The 20,553-nt window shown below is 48.6% G+C and overlaps 1 protein-coding gene and 1 long non-coding RNA gene across 5 annotated transcripts in view; one reads left to right on the top strand and one right to left on the bottom strand.

Annotated features, from left to right (window-relative positions):
* The window catches only part of LOC136148458 (uncharacterized), a 33,912-nt gene that overhangs the window by 10,854 nt on the left and 2,505 nt on the right, over positions 1 to 20,553 (top strand). For 2 of the 3 annotated variants that reach the window (XR_010659501.1, XR_010659500.1), the window contains exons 3-6: positions 15,109 to 15,216; positions 15,599 to 16,854; positions 17,580 to 17,706; positions 19,857 to 20,057. This is a non-coding gene — a long non-coding RNA (uncharacterized lncRNA). Of the gene's footprint in view, positions 1 to 15,108; positions 15,217 to 15,598; positions 16,855 to 17,579; positions 17,707 to 19,274; positions 19,545 to 19,856; positions 20,058 to 20,553 lie in introns of those variants that run through there. The other variant, XR_010659502.1, reaches the window with a different exon arrangement.
* GABBR2 (gamma-aminobutyric acid type B receptor subunit 2) overlaps positions 11,706 to 20,553 on the bottom strand; it is a 353,521-nt gene continuing 344,673 nt past the window's right edge. The window contains exons 16-19 of one of the 2 annotated variants that reach the window (XM_065908009.1): positions 18,867 to 19,049; positions 18,361 to 18,490; positions 15,408 to 15,525; positions 11,706 to 12,712 (exon numbers count right to left, since the gene is read on the bottom strand). In XM_065908009.1, coding sequence (XP_065764081.1) covers positions 12,547 to 12,712; positions 15,408 to 15,525; positions 18,361 to 18,490; positions 18,867 to 19,049 — 597 coding nt within the window. In that variant the 3' untranslated portion in view covers positions 11,706 to 12,546. Of the gene's footprint in view, positions 12,713 to 15,132; positions 15,265 to 15,407; positions 15,526 to 18,360; positions 18,491 to 18,866; positions 19,050 to 20,553 lie in introns of those variants that run through there. The other variant, XM_065908010.1, reaches the window with a different exon arrangement.

The raw sequence follows: 20,553 nt of genomic DNA on the forward strand, positions 1-20,553 counted from the left end.
GATAAGTGTTTACCCTGGGACCCTGAGCTGCCCTGAGAACAGAAGGAGATACAGAAGCCTACTCTGGAAACTCACCTTCTCCTCTCTCCTCAGCCTCTCTTAAGATGGTTGAAACCCCCACAGCCTTCCTCAGTGTTCATTCAACCCACGGGAAACCTGTATCCCATTTTAATCCACTTTATGGGAATGCTACTGACCACCCTGGCCTCCTCCTCCCCTCAGGCTGGGCCATCTTTTCCAGCCCCTTTCTCCACACTCCAGCAGCACCAGCTCTAGGCATTGGGCAGTCCAGCTGTTCTGAGATTTTCAGATAAAAGCTGTTGCCAGTCCTTTATTGGTGAAGGGGAGAAGGTATGTACAAATACTTTGGTTGCCCTTCGTCTTACAGGGGTAGGAGAACTTGTCTAATGCCCACCCTGCTCCCTAGGGCATGGGAAAGCAATGGGTGTTGCTCCATGAACTCTACACTTTCTTACGTCCTCTGCTTTTGACCAACAGTCCCCACCTCTGCCACCCTTCAGGCTGTATGTATGGGGTCAGAAGTGATTAGTGAGTGAACGTGCATGTTGGGCCTGCTCTGCAGAAATCACATGCAATCACAACTCCGTATAGGCCCTGCCTTAAGATAACAGCCTCACATCTGGTGGCCCTTTGAACTCAGAATGGAAGCTCTAAAATCAAATCCAGAAATGCTGGTAGCATTCCACCATGCTTTCCCAGTGCTAAGTTAGAATTTACTTCCAAGTATCCTCTACAAACAGTGGGAAGAGGGTGGCCTGGATTTTCTCCCTTCCCCAGATTCTTCCCATACAGTGCACACTGCTTGAGCTTTGATAAATGTGCATGAGACACTTTCTCTAGTTTCAGGAAGTGGTCTAATAGGTAGAATTGTTGTGTGGATTTCCCCTATTGGGTGAGCCTTTGTAGCATGATGTTGTGAGAGGGAAGGGGTTCTGTGCATGGGTTTCTTCTTTTTAAAAAAATTTTATTGAAGTATAGTTGATTTACAGTGTTGAATTAACTTCTGCTGTACAGAGTGACTCAGTTTTATACATATATATGTATATATGTTCTTTTTCATATTCTTTTTCATTCTGGTTTATCACAAGATATTGAATATACTTCCTTATGCTGTACAGTAGGACCTTGTTTATCCATCCTATATGTACTACTAGTTTGCATCTGCTGTTAATAATCTCAAACTCCTTCCCTCCTCCACCTCCCTTCCCTTGGGAATCACAAGTCTGTTCTCTCTGAATGTCTGTTTCTGTTTCATAGATATGTTCATTTGTGTGGTAGTTTAGATTCCACATAGAAGTGATACCAAATGGTATTTGTCTTTCTGACTGACTTGGCATAACATGATAATTTCTAGGTCCATTCATGCTGCTGCAAATGAAATTATTTCATTCCTTTTTATTTCTGAGTCGTATCACATTGCCTATACATGTAACACGTCTTCTTTATCCGTTGACCTGTTGATGGGCATTTAGGTTGACCTGTTGATGGGCATTTGGGTTGACCTGTTGATGGGCATTTAGGATGACCTGTTGATGGGCATTTGGGTTGACCTGTTGATGGGCATTTAGGTTGACCTGTTGATGGGCATTTGGGTTGACCTGTTGATGGGCATTTGGGTTGACCTGTTGATGGGCATTTAGGATGACCTGTTGATGGGCATTTGGGTTGACCTGTTGATGGGCATTTGGGTTGACCTGTTGATGGGCATTTGGGTTGCTTCCGTGTCTTGGCTATTGTAAATAGAGCTGCTGTGAGCACAGGGTGCGTGTATCTTTTTGAATTAAAGTTTCGTCTGGTTGTATGCCCAGGAATGGGATTGCTGCATCATATGGCAACTTTTAGTTTTTTGAGGAATCTCCAGACTGTTTTCTATAATGACTGCACCAGTTTACATTCCTCCCAACAGTGTAAGAGGCTTCCCTTTTCTCCACACCCTCTCCAGCATTTATTATCTGTAGACTTTTTAATGATGGCCATTCTGACTGAGGTGAGGTGGTATCTCGTTTTTCTTCCCTGGCTGCACTGGGTCTTTGTTGCAGCACATGGGTTTCTCCCATTGTGGCTAATGGGACCTTAGTTCCCCAACCAGGGATTGAACCCACGTCCCCTGCGTTGGAACGTGGATTCTTAACCACTGTACCACCAGGGAAGTCCTTCATATAGCAGTCTTTATTTAAAGTCTATTTTGTCTGACATGAGTATTGCTACTCTGATTTTCATTTCCATTTACATGCATACCTTTCTGTATCCCCTCACTTTGTTTGTATCCTTAGATCTGAAGTGAGTCTCCTGTAGACAGCATGTATATGAGTTTTGCTTCTGTATCCATTCAGCCAGTCTCTGTCTTCTGGTTGGAGCATTTACTCCATTTACATTTAAGGTAATTATTGATATGTTTGTTCTGATTGCCATTTTGTTAATTGCTTTGGATTTTTTTTGTAGCTGTGTTGTTTTTTTTTAATTCCCTTTTCCTTTTGTTCTCTTGTAATCTGATGACTCTCTCTCTGTCTCTCTCTTTTTTTTTTTTCCTGGTTGTGCTGCTGTGCCTTGCGGGATCTTAGTTCCCTAACCAGAGATTGAACCCAGGCTCCCACAGTGAAAGTGCCAAGTCCTAACTACTGGACTGCTAGAGAACTCCTTGATGACCATCAAGGAGTGTTTGGATTGCTTTTTCTTTTGTGTGTGTGTATCTGTTGTAGATTTTTGGTTTTCAGTTAACAATGAGATTTTGATATAGCAGTCTGCATATATACAAGATTGTTTTAAATTGGTTATCTCTTAATTTCAACTGCATTTCCAATGTTCTGCGTTTGTACTCTCCTCATGAGAGAGTACAAAACCTTGCTGGTTTTGATACCATATTTGTATGCACATGATTTCCTATCTTTACTGTGTGTTTGCTTTTACCGGTGGGCTTTTCCATTTGTAATTCTCTTGTTTCTAGAAAAGTTGTTAGAGAAGTCCCTTTAGCATTTGTTGCAGAACTGGTTTGGCGGTGCTGAGTTCTGTTAGCTTTTGCTTGTCTGTAAACCTTTTGATTTCTCTGTTGACTCTGAATGAGGGCTTTGCTGGGTGTAGAGTATTCTTGGTTGTAGGTTCTTTCATCACTTGAAATATATATTGTGCCACTTGCTACTGGCCTGCATGATTTCTGCTGAGAAATAGGCGGATAACCTTATGGTAATTCCTTTGTATGTTATTTGTTGCTTTTCCACTGTTGTTTTTAATATTTTTTTTCTTTGTCTTTCATTTTTGTCAGGTTGATTATGATGTGTTGTGCTGTGTTCCTTTTTGGTTTATCCTGCCTGGGATTCTCTGCACTTCCTGGACTTGGTTGACTCTTTCTTTTGCCATGTCAGGGAATTTTTCACATGTCAGGGAGTTTTTCACATTTTTAAAATCTCTCCAAATATTTTCTCAGGTCCTTTCTTTCTTCTCCTTCTGAGACCCTTATAATGTGAATGTTGATGCATTTAAAGTTGTCCCAGAGGTTTCTTAGACTAACCTCCTTTCTTGTCATTCTGTTTTCTCTATTCTGTTCCACAGTGGTGATTTCCATCAGTCTGTTTCCCGGTCACTTATTTGTTCTGCCCCATTTATTCTGCTATTGATTCCTTCTAGTGTATTTTTCATTTCAGTTATTGTTCATGTCTGTTTGTTCTTTAAATCTTCTAGCCCTTTGCTAAACACTTTTTGTATCTTCTTGGTCTGTACCTTCATTCTTTTTCTGAGAGGTTGGATCATAATTGTTCTGAATTCTTTTGCAGGCAGATTGCCTATCTTCACTTCACTTAGTTATTCTTCTGGGGTTTTCTTTTGTTCTTTGTTTGGAACATATTTCTCTGTTATCTGATTTTGTTTGACTTTCTCTATTTGTGGACTTCTTTCTGCAAAGTGCAGGGTTGTATGTCTTCTTCCTTCTGGTGTCTGCCCCCTGGTGGGTGAGACTAGGCCAGGGGCTTGTGCAGGCTTCTTGTGGGAGGTAACCACGAATAGGTTTACCTGTGTTTTCATTTAAGGTCCTCTAAAACAAATTAGTAGGTATGTTCTGGGTCACCTGAATCCAGCTGCTTCTGTTGAGGCTGTCCGTTGAACTGCGCTCAGTTGCTTGTCATGTCCTGGCTCTGTGACTCCGTGCACTGCAGTCCGCCAGGCTCTTCTGTCCGTGGGGATTCTTCAGGCAGGAAGACTGGAGTGGGTTGTCATGCCCTCTTCCAGGGGATCTTCCCAACCCAGGGGTCGAACCCAGGTCTCCCGCATTGCAGGAGGATTCTTTACCGTCCGAGCCCCCAGGGAAGCCCTGAGGCTACTTAAAAAGTATAAAGAGGGTGTATTCCGGCACTGGACTGCTGTGTTCAAATTTCCTCTCTCCGTCCCAGCTGTGTGATACAGGACGGCACTCACACCCTGAGTGCCTTTAGCTGTGAAAGTGTGGCAGTAATTGTTCCTGCTCTGGGGTCCCCATGAGATCTAGGTGAGATTATGTTTGCAAAGCCCTTTGCCTAGTGCTTTATGAGCATCAGCACTCAATCATCATTCGATTTGCGTGTATTATCTGGATGGCCCCACGATTGTCAGTAGCTCATGAGAAAAAAACAAAGGTGGATTTAATAGAGAAGTAATGTGTTAGAGTTGAGTGAAGGCCAAGTGATATTACAGTATGCTGAATAAATGAAGTTTTCACAGTACTTTAAATAAAGAAAAGCAGTGTGATAATTGAGTCATCACACCAGGCAGGCTGAACTCAAAAGAAACATGCCTGGGAACAATTGGTACTGTGCTTGTGTTAAGAGCTGCAACTTATTTTTCAGCAAAACCTCATTTATTCCTTTAAATCTGTGTTGTTAAGATGTTTTTATTGGTCTTGTCATTTTCTGTGCATTTAAGTCATAAGTCTATTTGGCTTTTATATGGAAAATATAAGCATGAGTTTATATCTAGTTTGAACATATTTAGGTAACTCGCTGTATAATAAAGCCAGTTACCTAATGCATTTTAAAAAGTATCCCTGTGGTTTCAAGTACTACCCTAGGTCTTTTGCATTGGAATTCAGATGGAGGGAAAGCAAATGTTTTTCTTCTTGGTGGAGGGCTCTAACTCTCCAGTTAGGGTGTGGTGGACCAGAGCAGAGACCTTGAGCGTGACCTCAAAAGCAGAGCCTGCCGAACTGACAGCTCTTCAACACCAGCAGTCTGCAGTGCAGGCTGGCGGCTTCTCCAGTTTTAACCCCAGAGCTTTCTGTGTGGACTTGATTTTGTGATCCAGTTGTTACTGGCTGTGTTAGTGTTGTGTTAGTCGCTCCGTCGTGCCCGACTCTGTGATCCTATGGACTGCAGCCCACCAGGCTCCTCTGTCCGTGAGATTGTCCAGGCAAGGATACTGGAGTGGGTTGCCACTTCCTTCTCCAGGGGAGAAGGGATCGAACCCGGGCCTCCTGCACTGCAGGCAGATTCTTTACCCACTGAGCTGCTTTTTGGTATTTCTGCCTTTGCAGTCAGGATGTTTGAGACGACTCTAAGGGATAAAATGTCTCCTGTTACTTATGTAACCTGGATGTCAGCAGGGGTTCCACTGCCTAGTGAGATCTAGAGGGGATTAATCCAAACTTTCCATCCCTGCCATACCTGACTCTGGAAAAGGCCAATGCCTTTCCGGCACATGTGTGGATTTCCACAGACCTTGTGCTCATGCTAACGTCTGGCTCCCTGTTTCTGCTTGTGCAGGGAGACTATTTTCCTCTCTGCATCTTCTTTTATCCCCACTTTGATTTCCATCCAGACGTAGAATTTGTCCCTTTCTTTCATTTCCACTAAAACCCCCAAGACTTCTGCTTGTATAGTAAACTAAACCGAAGGTTTAGGGGTATTTGGTGGGAGAGAGTGTAGGGAAGGGTAGAGGAGGTTTTATTTCATAGCAAATGAAGGACAGGGGAGCCTGGCATTCTGCAGCCCATGGGGTGACCGGAGTCGGGTGTGACTCAGTGACGGAACAGAATGCCTGGATATCAGATGTTTAATGCTGCTGTTCTTCCAGATCTTTTGGCCACTCTGCCCTCTTCCTCTCTCACCTTTCTCTTTCCTTCTACTCCTAAATTTCTAGTGCTTTCAAACCTAACTGTTCCCCGTCTCTATTTCAGCCTTGTCTTCAGAATCTCACTTTTCTCCCCCACCCCTTGTCAAGAGAGTCTCCCTAACAGTGTCCTCCCCACGATGCACTCCGTTGTTGGGGAGCTAGATTGTGGGCTGTGCCCCGCGCTGATTGACGCTCTTCCCTTCACATTCCTCTTGTCTGGGAATGAAACAAATACCAGCTGAGTGCTTACAAAGCGCTTGAGCCCACACGAGCCCTTGGGTGAGATATGCCCATTTTACAGATGTGGAACAGAAGCTCAGAGAGGTTGAGTGAATTATCCAAAGCTACATAGCCAGATGAGTTGGGGAGTAGAAATCTGCACCCAGATCTGAAGATTTTCATCTGTGACCTGTATCATTGTACACAGACATGATGTACACAGGATGAATGCTGTCTGAACCTTCCGGCATCAGGGGCCACACGGATTCCACTGTAGATGATTAACATGGGATAAGCCAGTCGGCCTGAACGGGGCTTGTCGGGGCAGCCCCGGCAGCCGCAGTTGGTGTGTGCATTCTGCGGGAGTAGGACTGCCAGTTCCCACCCCATCCCTACTCTCCCTTCCCTCTTTTGCTGGCTAGCTCTTTCTCATCTTCAGGTCTAGGTGTAGAACTGGCTACATTATGTGTGGGACTCAGTACAAAATGAAAATGTTGGGCCTCTTCTTCAAAAGTTATTAAGAATTTCAAAATGACAGCAGAACATTAAGCTAACTATTGGACTTTTGGAAGCAACTATACCATCACATGCCCAGGAAGGCAGACCTGTAGGGAGGTTACACCCCCCAGGAAGCATCCTCTGGCTCCCCATTCTGAGCTCCCCACTTTGAGCTTATTACACGCTGTCTTTGTTTCTTCTTTATGCACCTGTTCCCCCATTACCCTGCGAGACCTGTGTCCTGTTCACTGCTGTTCCCATGTTCCCAGCACAGGCCCTGACAAAAAGCAGGGGCTTAGTAGATGCCCTCTGGGGGATTGGGGCCCCCGGAAGTGGGACCTGGAGGAACCAGCTGGTGAATAGTCATGTCCAGGCAGGACCCACGAGGCCCGTAAGAGTTTAGACCAGTCGTGACTGAGGCTGTGGGACTGGCAGGGATTTAGGGCATGGGGTGCAGGTTGGGTAGGGACTGATTTTCTCCTCAGGAGACTGTCAGTCATTTACCGCCAGAGCCTGAGAGGCCCTACTGCGCAGCCGGGAGATGGGGCACCGGCAGAGGAGCGGCTCAGAGAGCGTGGAAGGGACAGCCTGACCCACACCGGGCCTTCCCTAGCCTCCTCAGGCTTCTCAGGCCCCCTCTCCCCTTGGCTGCCCGCCTTGCTCAGTGGTGGGTGTGGGGACGGATGTGTTTTCCTAATGTCTCCTCATAGCCAAGGGAAAAGAGGGGGCAGAATTCTCAGTTTCAGACAGCAGAGAGCCTCAAAGGCAAGTGTGTCCTTAGGGGTTGCTGTCCTTGAGCCCGGGTGATGTCGGAGCCCAGTTTCTCTTCATTTCTCTCGGGTTGTGAGGCAAGATTTGAGACTGAGATCTGGCTGAAACCCCGGAAGGTCTCTGATTGGCTGGGCCTAGGTAGTGAGCACATCTTTAAGCCAATCTCTGTGTCCAGGGAACTGGACAGCCCTTGTGGCTCAGCTGGTAAGGAATCCACCTGCAATGTGGGAGACCTGGGTTTGATCCCTGGGTTGGGAAGATCCTCTGGAGAAGGGAAAAGCTACCCACTCCAGTATTCTGGCCTGGAGAATTCCATGGACTGTACAGTCCTTGGGGTCACAACGAGTTGGGACACAACTGAGCGACTTGAACTTTCTTTCTGTGTCCAGGGAAGGGAGCAAGGATGGTTCCTCCAGGGTCCCTCCCATGGGTCCCTCTCGTCCCCCAACAAACAGAGCCCTGCTGCCGGGGGAGGGGCAGGAATGGGCTGGACAGGCGGGGCAGCCAGTGACTACTGGTGCGTTCTCTGTTTTCTTTTTAAACCCAGCACCACGTCCTCTCCCTGACCTTGGCTTCTGAGCCTCTGGAGTCCGATCCCGTGAGGATTCTTATAGAGAGACTGCTGAGCATGGAGAACAGTCTGGAAGGTCAGGGCTCTGGCTGGTGCCCCAGGTTCAGTGTTTTCTAGAAGCCTTTCCCACCTTGCTTCAGAGTATATCATCCCAGGGTCATCTCCGCAGCACAGGGCAAGGAGACTGCCAACCAGCGTTTTCTCAAAGTTCTTCAACTCCGGAACACTTCTCGTTGAGGCTCGGAAATAGTCTTTATTTTAGTTTCACCTCAAAAACAAGCTAATCATAACCAAAGAAAGTCAAAGAGACCCCTAAATGAAAGAATGAGGTGCCCACCATTCTTGCGTCCTTTCCTTTAGACTTCAGTTACCACAGAGCTGCTCCCCGAGGCCAAGCAAGGCATGAAAAACTCTACTCATGATGGTGATGAGCATTTTCTTCAGTCCCGTGAGAATTTTCAGAAGTGTTAGGAGGAAAGGCCAAAATTTTCTTCAGTTGATTCCGTATTTAGTGGGGAAATAGGAAGACTTCTCAGTAACCTGAGGTGGTGCAGCAGTGTCTCCCTGCTGTGGTTGTTCTGGGTCAAGTGTGAGGAACGAGCTGGATCTCAAAGTGAGAAAATCCAGGTTCCATGCCTCCCTCTCAGGACTGTCTGCTTGACCTTGGCTCCTCTCACTGGTCCTCAGCTTAGCCCACGTGTGAAGTGAGGCACTGGACAAGCTGACCCCTGAGGTTCTTCTTAGCTCCTAATTTCTGTGAGTCTAGATCAGGTAGAGAAGGCGGACTAATCAGGATTCTGGTTCTGTCCCCGCCTTCACCATGGCTCATTCGGTGACCTGAGATAACCTTGTTGGACCTGTTCCCCACTCTTGACCCTCCTGTGTCGCAGAGGAGGGCTGTGTAGAAGGTGGCCAGGGTTCAGGAGACCTGCTTACAGGCTCACCACTGAGGATCCTGTGCACTGGGAAAGCCCAGCCTGGACCCGCCTTCTCGTGAGGTCTGTGGGTCCAGCCCCTGTTCTGGGGCCCCCACCCAGTCCCACGGCCTCAGGCCTCCCTGGCCAGCTTTGGCCACGTTGGCTCTGCTTAGTCTTCCAGACCTGGAAGCCAACACGGACACGCCTCAGCCACACGTTCAGCTCTGCAGGAGCCTCGTCAGGGACTGTTCGAGCCAGTGAGAGAGCTTGATGCTGGGGGAAGTGGGGACATGGAGGAGGTAGACGTCCCTCCCATCCGTGGGGAACTCGTGGTCTGGGGTGGAGAGGAAGGGCCGGCACGAGCCTGTACCCAGTGTGGTGTACAGCAGAGGCACAGCAGAAGAGAACGTCGCAAGTTGAGGGAACTGAGGGCATTGGGACGAGACCTTGAAGGGTGGGGTGGCTTGAGATGGAGCTGCAGGCTCGGGGCCAGTGTGGTGAAGGACGTGCAGACAGTCTGCAGGGTCCGGGGAGGTGGGCCACGTGTCTGGAAGGAGCTTGGGACCGAATCTCCACAGGCTGTCATGGCCTGGAGTGGGAGTCAGGGCTAGGGAGGCAGTGAGGCTTCTGAACTGGTCAGGAGCCTTCTGGTTGCAACTGAACTTGAACTAACCTAGGCAGAAAGAGTGGCTCATTGAGAGAGCTGACCATCTGCGGACCAGGGGTCTGCTGTCCTTCAAAAACAGCTGGCCCGGTGCTCGGACACCACCAGCAGGGCACATCGTCTGATCCCGTTTCTCTCTGTGCTGGCTTCGTTTTCCTTTTCTGCGTTGGCGACTTCTCTGCCTTGGAAAGAGACTGACTGGCCCAGGTGAGGTCAGGTTCCCTCCCCAGGACCTGTCACCAGAAGGCAGCAGGGCTGCTCTGCTCCTGTCTGCAAAGGCAGCGTCTGGAGGAAGGGGCATGCTGGGCAGACTCTCCCAGAGCTACCCCCGAGTTTCTGAGCAGAAGGATATGACCTGATCTGACCTGCATTTGGGAAAGAGTAGGCATTAAAGACAGTTTTTTTCCTTTTATTCATAAAAACAAATTTGCAACAATTTATTAAAAATTGATACCATGCAATAGGGGTACGAGAAACTCCTCATTTACATTTGATTCTGGCAGTTCCAGTCTAATTTAAAGCATTTGTGCACTAACGTTCATTGGAAAACACCTTCAGGCTGAAGCCTCTTAGGAAATGTATGGTGTGTTTGCTGCATATAAAAGAACAGAACTGTTAAATAGCTAGAGTCACTTCTGTGGGTCTTGTTATTTGTGGGGAAATTGAAAAAAAAAATCGGGTGAACCTACAGTATCATTAAGACAGAGAATGTACTGTGTGGGTTAATCTAGAAGACTGTGCACGCTCAGGAGTCACAATGGGTCACGGATGCACACACTCACCTCCGACTGTCTGAGACTTTTGTGTTTTTTTTCCTGCTATGTTGGATTAATATTTCTACAGGTATTGTGTGTGTGTGTGTGTGTGTGTGTGTGTGTATACATTATGTACAATGAATTGTCTCTTTCCCCTTGAAAAATTAAATGTGATCCTTTAAATTAAATCTGGTTTAGTTAAATCAAGAAAGCAAGTAAATACTGTAATACACAGTGAGTGACAACACCGATTTTTAGTGCCTAAACAGACAGTGACTTCAACTTGACCTGTGATGTGTTAGCATTCTTTTCCCCCCTAAAAGCTACGTTCCTCCATAACCTCTCTTTGGGGGAGGGGAGGGGAATGCTGTGCTACGTGAAATAGGGTGATTGGAAATGTTGGTGATGGTGGAGATTCCCGTGGGCCCTTTTGTGGAAACCTGGTGGTGACAGCGCTGTATTCCTGACTTCAGTGGTCTGGGAAGAGATTATTGCCTGCCTGCTGAAGCTGCCGTTAGGTTTCTGTAGGGAGCTGAGTGAGTGCTCGGTTGTGGAGACGTCCCTGACGTTGTCACTCAGGCCTTTCTTTAGCAGAGAATGAACCTGTCTAGGAATGTCACAGACGTCATCGGGAGCCCCTCTCCCGCTGGGTGGATCCTGGCAGAGGGCTGTGCTGGGTGCTTCTCTGGGCCGCAGCCCTGACTGTCCTGAAGGTCATGGTCATCCTGATACCTCACGGGTCAGGGCCGCTTCACTGATCGGTAGGAAGCTTTTCTGGACAAGATCAAGTTTTGATCCTCAGAGCGACCCTGTGAGGTAGGCAGGACGGGTGTTATTTCAACCCCAGTTTGTTAGTGAGGGGAGACAGGCTCAGAGAGATATGACCTGCCCAGGGTCATGGAAGGACTTAGCAGTGGAGCAAGGGCCCCAACCCAGGTCTCTCACTCCCAGGCCAGTGCTCTGGGCTTCCTTTAAAAGGGAAGAGCGATCTTACGAATGAGAATCAGTATGGTGATTGATCACCCCCACCCCGCCCCGGCCCCCACCAAGGGCAGAGCCTGTGGTTTGTCTGGATGAAGGCCACCTTCTGGAAGGTGAGGGAAGCTCTCAGCTAACAACATTCTCCCCATGACTGCGGGATGTTCTCTAGCAGATGCCCCCGATTCACTTTGGTCAGAAACAAAGTCAGTGGAAAAAAACAAAACAAAACCCCAGCCAGCCCTTGGGCCCTGATGAGAGAGGTTAAAGTGCACAATCTTTCTTTATCGTGTTTGCTGGGAACAGACATTCTGTGATTAGCCCGGGTGTTCCCCTTATTATGGGGAGCACCTGATAGGAACACAAAGACATGGGCGGTGTGGAAGGTGCATGGCCGACTGTGGGTGAATGCTGCAGCGTGTGTCTGCAGTGACGTGCCCTAAATCCCCACGGTCCCGGAATGGGTGTTATTGTGTTAATGTGTGAGTCGGCCTACGGGTACCCCAGCCCTTGGCCCGCAGAGCTGTGCCTGGCCCCCCTTCCCGCAAGACTCCCTGTTCCAGGAAGGCTGGGGTTGGCTGGACTGGCCGCTGGAGGCCTGGCTGCCCTGCCTGCCTCCTTCCCCGAGGGGAGACGGGCTGGCCCGGGGGCCACTGCCAGTGGCGTGTGTGGAGCGGCAGAGGCGGTTTCTCCGGAAGCCTCCGCCTCTTCGCAAGGCTGCTCAGGGCCACTCAGCGACTTCTAGCTGGAGTTGTAGCGACTTTCTCCTTGTCTAGGATTTTTTTTTTTTTTTTTTTTTTGCAAAGTTTCAAATATCCTAGCTGCTCTTCCTTGGCAGACATGAAGGAAGAGGTCATTTTCATTCCTCTTCTTTGTGAAAGAATAAAAACTTCACAGATAAGGCGCGAGGTCGGTGCCAAGTGCCCCCCATCCTGTGGACCGCGTGCCGTCTGAGCAGCCCCACAAGGCCAGCCGTGGCGCCGGCTGCTCCACAGCCAGAGCCGGCAGTGTTCCCGCAGCAGCGGCCTCCGCTCCGTGTGGTTCTGTCGTGGGAAGGCCCCGGCCCCAGGCCTCCCACCCTCACAGGCCTGAGACCATAACTCGGAAAGAGGGTGGCACGTGTCTGTGACGGGGGCTGGCGGTGGGGCTGACGCAGGGGCTGACGCAGCTGGCGTCCACGCCTCCGATGGACGGGAGGTAGGCGTGGTGGAGGATGGGGAGCTGGAGGGACAGCCGGCGCTGGATGCTGTGGCAGGAGAGACAAGAGAGGAGCGTTAGTGAACGCTAGCTGGCTGCGCTCACCAGGAAGGCCCCTGGACTCGCCTGGGCCAAGAAGCCGATGGTAGGATTGCAGTTCTCGCTCAGTCCAGGGTCTGACCATCCTGTCATCCAATCACTTACCTATCTGGCAGGTGTCTAATGCAGGCCTACCTGTGCCAGCTGCTGCCCGGCAATAACCACGGTGACAGTAAGCAGGGAGGAGGCCGGCTTCTTGAGCTTCCAGTGCTTCCTAAGAACAGGACTTTGCCCTCTGAGCAGGGCTTTGCTGCAAACACGGACAGTTCTCTGCTCCTGCAAGTCTCCAGATGGACTTGGCTCTGGGTTCCATCCCTGAAAGGCTTCTCAGCTGCTCTGCCCTACCTCATTGCCTTCCCTGATGCTGGCCAGTTCCAAAAGGTTCCCTCCTGGTCTTTGGCCTCTTTGGTGACTAGTGTACTCTTTCCAACACTGGAGTGGGGCATTCAGGGCTCCCCAAGACCTGCTTCTTGCCAGGTTCTCCAGGTGAGTCTTCCACCTGCTCCCACCAGACATTTTACCCTCTTGTGGCTAGTTTCCCCTAAAACCCCGCTTATGGGCAGTCTTCCAAGCCTCTGCACACGCTGTTTCCCCAGCCTAGAAAGCGCTTCCTTTGCTTCCCCTCTAAGGTCCAGTTTAAATGTCATCTGTTTTGTACTACGCCCCCCCACCCCCCTGGAATGAGCTCTTTCCTCCTCTGAGCCCCCACAAGTCTTGGTAAATTACAAGAAATGCAGTAAAAAACAAAAAACCAAACCTGGGGCTGGGCAAGCAAGATGACAGAGGAGGAGCGGAGAGTCCCTGCTCACTGCCCGCCCTCCTGCCTGCCTTCTCATTAGTCCCCGTGAGCAGCAGGCAGCAGGGCCACCTCCGCTGTCGTGAAGACTGCCTTGGGGGTGCGCACGGGCCACTGCTCCCCTGCCCCGCTGCATCTGGCACAGTGCGCCGCTGCATCTGGGAAGTTCCATTCCCTGGACTCTCAGGCCGCCTTGTGTCCCACAGGCCACTCGGGGGGACATCCCTAGGCCTTCACAGAAGCCGCTAGGCAAAAGAAGTACTGCTGTTTCCATTAGAAAGACGAGGAAAGGGTACAGAGAACCTGCCCTTCTGGGTACAGAAACAACCAGGACTGGGAAGGTGGGACTTCTGTTGGAAGACAGTGCTTTATGGGGCAGTAAATCAACTCACAGGTGCCCCTGGTGTGCAGGCAGGGTGTTGGTGGGGCTCTGAGATGCACGGAGCCAGAGGCAGTGCTGCCCCCACTCCCTAAGGCCCTGCTGGCCAGAATGGTGTACCCAGGTGCTCATGAGAGATGAGTGTGTTGGAGACCTCATTTTGAAATTCAGGTTGAACTTGTATAATGTCATCGGTATTGGCAGAGTCCAGGAAAATGGGGAGCTGAAGGATGAACCTGACCCGGGAAAAGGTGTTGTGCCTGAGCATCCTGAGCAGGGTGGGATCTGTGTGTTGCTGTCACAGCCTCGAGTTCTGCTGTCTGCTAGGATCCTGTTTGCTTTTCCCTGAATTTAGTGCTGGAAGCTGTGTTCAATCCAAGGGACATAGGAAGGACTTACACCTTACCTTCAAGGTGCTTGCAGTTTAGTGCACGGAACTCATAGGTGGATCACTGATGAGTGCCATGTAACCATCAGTGATTATGCTGGACCCATCAGCTTCAAGGCCTTGGAGCTAAGTGGGTCGAGAGGCTCTCAACTCTGTGACCACCTGGCCCCAAACGACGCTGCGGTTGGTGAATAGGCTCCTTTTGCTGGCTCCTCCCTGTGCTGTCACTTCCTAGGGAACAAGTTTCAGGGCTGACACTTCTAACTGCTGCTTCTAATCTGCCGTAAACTGGGAAGAACTAAAAATTACCTGTGGGGACAAAGCTACCAGGAGATGTCCAGGACTTTGCTCAGATGTCACGTTCTCACTGAGCCTGCTCTGACTTTCCTGTGTAAAACTATACTCTTGATTTTTCTCCAAAGCACCTACCATTTACATACAGGGGTTTGCTTTTTTGTTAAGCTATTGTCTTGCCAGATAGAAGGTAAACTCCATGAAGGGAAGGATTTTTATTTGTTTTCTTCACTTCTGTGCTCGATACATATAGGTCTCAGTAAATTAGTGTTAGGTAAATGTATTCATTTTACATGTAACAAAGGCTGTGTGCCTCCTCAGTTGGTTCAGTCATGTCCCACTCTTTGTGACCCCATGGACTGTAGCCTGCCAAGCTTCTCTGTCCATGGGATTCTCCAGGCAAGTATACTGGAGTGGGTTGCCATTTCCTTCTCCAGGAATGGCAATCTTCCTGACCCAGGGATTAAACCCATGTCTTCTGCACTGCAGGTGGAGTCTCCTGCTGAGCCATCTGGGAAGCCCAACAAAGGAAGAGAACATGGGATTTGATGTTGGACAGACCCAAGTTCAAACCCTGTCTCTTGCATTTGGCAACTGGTAAGCTTTAGCAAGTCACCTCGCTTCTTTGAGTATTAGTCTTCTTATCTGTAAAATAAGCATTGTAATTTGATCTGTATCATGAAATTACTGTAAAGTTCAAATAAAGTAATGCATGTGAAAACATGGTGCCAATTGTAAACTCTTGTGCAGTACTCTTTGGCAGTGATTCCAAAGGAGAAGGTACTTACTGTTCTGGGGAGTTTATATCTTCTATAGGATCTTTGCATGTTCGAGAGGGCTCTGTTGTGTTCCACTGTAGCTGGGGATTTTGATCGAGGTGATTTTTTAAAATGGCCTTTCCCCCATCTGAATGCAGAACAACAATATTGCAATAATTCTATTAATTAAAAAAAAAAATCAACATTGTATCTATTTTTAGATAGAAGAAGAGAGAATGCAGAAGAGCCCATCTCCCCTGAGTTCTCTAAGCCCTTGTCCCTGAGTTGCTCTCTTGAGCCCAAGGCAGGGAGCCTAGGAGCTCCCATCCAGGGATGGACACGGCGTGCTGGAGATGTGGATGGTGTGCTGTGGGACCTCCCTTTCTATAAGAAAAAAGGGAATCAAGTTGACCAATGTAGGTAACATAACTTAGTAATGAGAGGTTCTAATATGAAGGTTCTTTTCCAAGGTGTGTTAGGAATGTAATGACAAAGAAAAAAGAACTCCAAGAATGCCACGGATTGAAAAGAATAATAATCATAAACTGCTGGTGGGAGTATAAACTGTCATAATCTTTCTGGGAGGTACTGTCAATAAGTATCAAACACTTTAAAAAGTATGTTTCTTTTACTCAGAATTTCCACTTTGAGAAACTATCCCAAAGAAATAGTTAACAGTCTGTGTGATGATATACACAAGATGTTTAAATCACTGTCCTTTACCATATCAGAAAGTTGCAGCTAACCCAAATTTGTGCAGTAATAATGGATTTGTTATTTTCTAATATGTTCAAATGGGGCCTCTAAAGAAGTACTGTGTAGCCACAAAACATGATGCTTTCAACCTTCTTTGTGCTTCAGACCCACCTGGAGAGAACTAAAGAAATATAAAAACATGACCTCGACCTGAGAGATCTGGATTCATTTGGTTTGGAAAAGAGCTTGGGTGTTTTCTTTTTCTGCTACAGGGGGCAACCTTATATGTATGTCATTTTGCATCCACGTGAGCACAGTCAATTCTCTTCATTCACGGATTCTGAATTTGTGAACCTGCTGACATCTATTTGTAACCCCAGAGTTGAATACCCATGATGCTTTCACTGTCATTTGATAGCACACGCAGCATCAAAAACCTGAGTCACTCTCCCAGCTGAGGTTGAACAAGGCTCTGCCTTCTTGTTTTCGCTCTCATGTTACAAGTGTGCCTATTGTGGTCTCTGAGGTACCACACTGTTCGCAGTTCTGGCTTGTGTTGGTGATGATTTCACGGTTTAGCACGGCTCCCTTGCCTGAGGCTGTAGTACCGTCCAGTGTTCCGGTCAGCCTCTTCTTTTGTGGTTTCTCTGTTTTACATCAAACTGAAAAGGTTCCCTCCCCTGCTGCGATCGCAAAAGAAACTCCTGTGGTTCCTTCTGGTACATCCATGGTGTCACTTTCTTATATTTAAATCTTCCATCCATCTGGGATTTATTTTTGGGTAAGTTGTGAGGTAAGGATCTAACTGTATTCTTTTCCAGGTGGCTACCCATTTATCCCAATGAAATGTACTGAATAATTCGTATTTCTCCACTAATTTGAAGTGCCCAATTTCCTTGTTACTTATCTCAGTCTAAACTTTTAACAATCAACCCTCAATATATAAGAATTATATTGTTTATAAAATAAAATACTTCTTACTTATATAATAAAAAAGAAACTAAAGATTTTTCACTGATTTAAACAAACTGATTTTATAAAATTAATGACTATATGCTAATGACAGGATGCAAAGAGTAGAGAAGTATTAATGAGTAGTATGCAATAATAGAGAATTTATATAAAATTAATTTTCTCACCCACTCTCCTCACATACTGTCCCTTTCACACAGGTGGATACTGTTAACAGCCTGGTGTTTATTCCACCAAATCTTGTTTAAAAAATGCACCCATACAAACACATATACATACATGTGTGTGCATTTGTGTATATCTTAGTTCTGGTCTTCACTGGACTTTTCTTAGAGATCTTTCCATATCTGCATAAATAGATTTTTGTTGTTTGGTTGCTGAGTCATATCTGACTCTGCAACACCGTGGACTATAGGCTGCCAGGCTCCTCTGTCCATGGGATCCTCCAGGCAGGAATATTAGAGTGGGTTGCCATTTCCTTTTCAGGGGATCTTCCTGACCCAAGGTTCAAACCCACATCTTGTGCATTGGCAGGCAGATTCTTTACCACCTAGCCACCTGGGAAGCCCTGCACAAATAGACCACCTCACTCTGGACCCTGTATCGTGGGCCTTGTTGGGGCTGTATCATAGTCAGTAAGACCCCCCCAGATGACAAGCAGGTAAGTTAATCCCAGCTTTTCTCACCTAGCAGGTAGTGTTACAATAAGCTCTGTGTGTCCACACCTTTGACCACGTTCAACTGTTTCCAAGTGGCAGCCTCTTGGTAGGGGAGTCGCTAGTGAATGAGCTTAACACCTGACATTTAGACAGCGCCAGACCAGCTTCCAGAACGTTGCAGGAAAATGTCCATTTCTGTATGCTCTCAGCAACACTGGTGCCCTTTTAAAAATTTTTGCCTAAATGTAGGCAAAAAATGGACTGTTGTTCTTCAAGTGGTTAGTGGGATTGAGCATCATGTCATCTTACAGACTATCCCTTTCCTGTACATAGATGAGGTGTGTTTGAAACTGTAACGCTGGGAGAAGTCTGAGTACCTTACTCACTAAGAACAGTGTGCCCCTAGTCAGAACACCGGGAATACCGGCAGTGCTGTGGACCCGTGGAGCTGAAGCCTGGGGGACTGAGGAACAGAAGCGCTGTGTGTAGGTGGGTCCCCAGGTGGGGCTCCAGACACTGAACTGTGCTCAGAAGTCATGGGTTTCAGACCCTCCAGCGCGGCTTGTGGGGCTTCAGGCCTGCCCTGCACCGCCCCTCTGCGCCTCAGCGTCCTCAGCTGTGAAACACCTCGTGTCCAGGGTCCCGCCGCCTCCTACCTGTGCTCTCGGTGAAGTTCCCCAGGCTGAGGATGTCGTTGAGCTCTTGGTAGTGGTTCTGTTTAATGTAGGTGGTCTTTTCTGGTGTGTCCTGCAGCTGCATGGTGACCTCCTCCAAGTCTTTGTCCAGCTAGAAGACACAGGCCCCAGCTGAGTGAGCGCTCCTGCCCTGGCCCCGAGTAGGAAACTCAGTTTTCCCAACTCATTGCTGTAATCTGGGGGCTCACAAATCTCTTAAGAACTCCTGTCAAAGAATGTCTTGAATCGGGCATCACTGGACCCCATAGCCTGGGCCAGGTGGGCAATAAACTCCTGTCAGATTCTGTGTAGTTTCTGTTCCCCCAGTTCTTGCTGCAGCCACAGTGACAGGAGATGGGGCTGTAGCATCACGACGTGGTGATGCTCTGAGTGATGTGGGGGGAAGCGGCAGCCCAGGGAGTCCCTGCCTGAGGCAGAAGGGCACAGGTGGGAGGATGGGGCCCTGAGACCCGCCCTGGGGGAGGTACCTCTGTGATCTTCATGCGCAGGCGGTGGTTTTCTGACTGCAGGCCCTCCAGGCGGGATGTGCTTGCTTGGTTCACGCTGGTGACTGAGGTGGAGGTCTTAGAGTCTTCTTTCTTCTGATTCTGAGTGAACTGGAATCGTCTGTTCTGAGTGGCTGCATCTGGGTTTGTTCTCAGAGTGATGAGCTGTAAGGACAGCGGAGGGCTGAAAACAGGACTCTGGGGTCTACACTCCCCCCGTCCCTCCAGCCGCTCCCAGGGGCCCTGTCCTGAGACAGCAGGGGACCCTGGGGGCCACGCAGCCTGGACGCCGGGAGCCGAGGCTCAGCCGTTCTCTGTCCTTTTGTCTGGTGTGTGCCCTTGGGCGGGCCCTTCCTCGTGCTAAGTCTTGGGTTTTTTCCTTGCTCCTAGATGTCTGGTCTCCTGACCCTGATTCCATGAGAATCCCAGCCATCCTGCAGAGCCCACCCAATGTCCCTTAGCCTCATTCCAACTGAGCCTCATTCCACCTTGGGCCTTAGTCCACACAGAAAATAAAAACAGCTGTAGGCGACAGCTGTGAAGACAGTGCGCAGGCCTGTGCTTGTCAGAACCAGGGCCACAGCCTCTGTTCGCCGGGACCTCATGGTTCAGAGGCAAGGCGCAGGGATGGAGAAGGGATCTTCCCCAGGCCGGAGTGCTCACCACGCTGCTCTGGGCCTGGGCTCAGATCCAGGGAGGGTCTGTGCAAGGATGGTGAGGATGAAGGAAGTCTGGGGAGAAGGGATGGCATGTGTGAGCAGGGGAGGCCTGGGGCTCAGGCGCTTATAGAGAAGGGTGGCTGTGTGGGGATAGGGCTCTCTGGGAGAGACAAGGAGATCGATGGTCCTGGAAGGCAGGCCCGTGGTGGGGACCCAGTCCTGGTGCCAGGAGCGCAGTGAAGAGCTAGAGAGGGTGACAAAGCAGAGTGACCTGGTAAGAGCTGGGCTTAGACTCATCTGGCATCTTCCACAGGGTGGAGAGGAAGTCACTGTGCAGGTGAAGAAGCTGTGGCGTTAACCTGGAGCCTGGGAAGGTGTTGCCAGCTAAAGGAAGGAGTGTGTGCCAGAGGCATTCTGGAACAGAGCTGACGCTGCCTACGCTCGAGGCTGCAGGAGCTGGGGGACCCCCCAGGTCTCCCTCCCCCTTTTCTAAGGCAGATACTCCCTAACTCGGGTCAGTGGCTTCTCAACTGTTTCTGTGTCCTGCTCCTCCTCTCCTTCTTGAAGGTCAGGTTTCCCTCTACACAGATCAGCCTCCTGCAGGGGTCAAGTCCTCTGGGTCACCTGCCCACTGCTGGATAGGATAAGTTTGGGAAATATCTCTTAGGTCAGCCCTTCAGATGAATGAAAAATAGAAGTGGTTATTAAAAATGCTTACTCCTTTTGACCCACTGACTACTTTTGACCCACAGAAGTACTACTACTGTGACTCCACCTTGAGGTTATAATTAGAAATAAGGAAAATATATTATGGAGGAAAAAAAAGTTCATTTATAATATAAAAATCTGGAAGGAACTGTGATACTCACCAATAAGGGAGTATTATTTACTCGCTTGTGGGTGAGTCAATTACGGAACTTGCCCTCCATGATGATCATAAAATGTGGGCCAGTACAAAGGGCAGAAGTTAAAAAGGCAAACCACAAAGTGGTTTGTAGCTATATCTGAAA

Source organism: Muntiacus reevesi, chromosome 17 (assembly GCF_963930625.1).
Source record: "Muntiacus reevesi chromosome 17, mMunRee1.1, whole genome shotgun sequence".
NCBI lineage: Eukaryota > Metazoa > Chordata > Mammalia > Artiodactyla > Cervidae > Muntiacus > Muntiacus reevesi.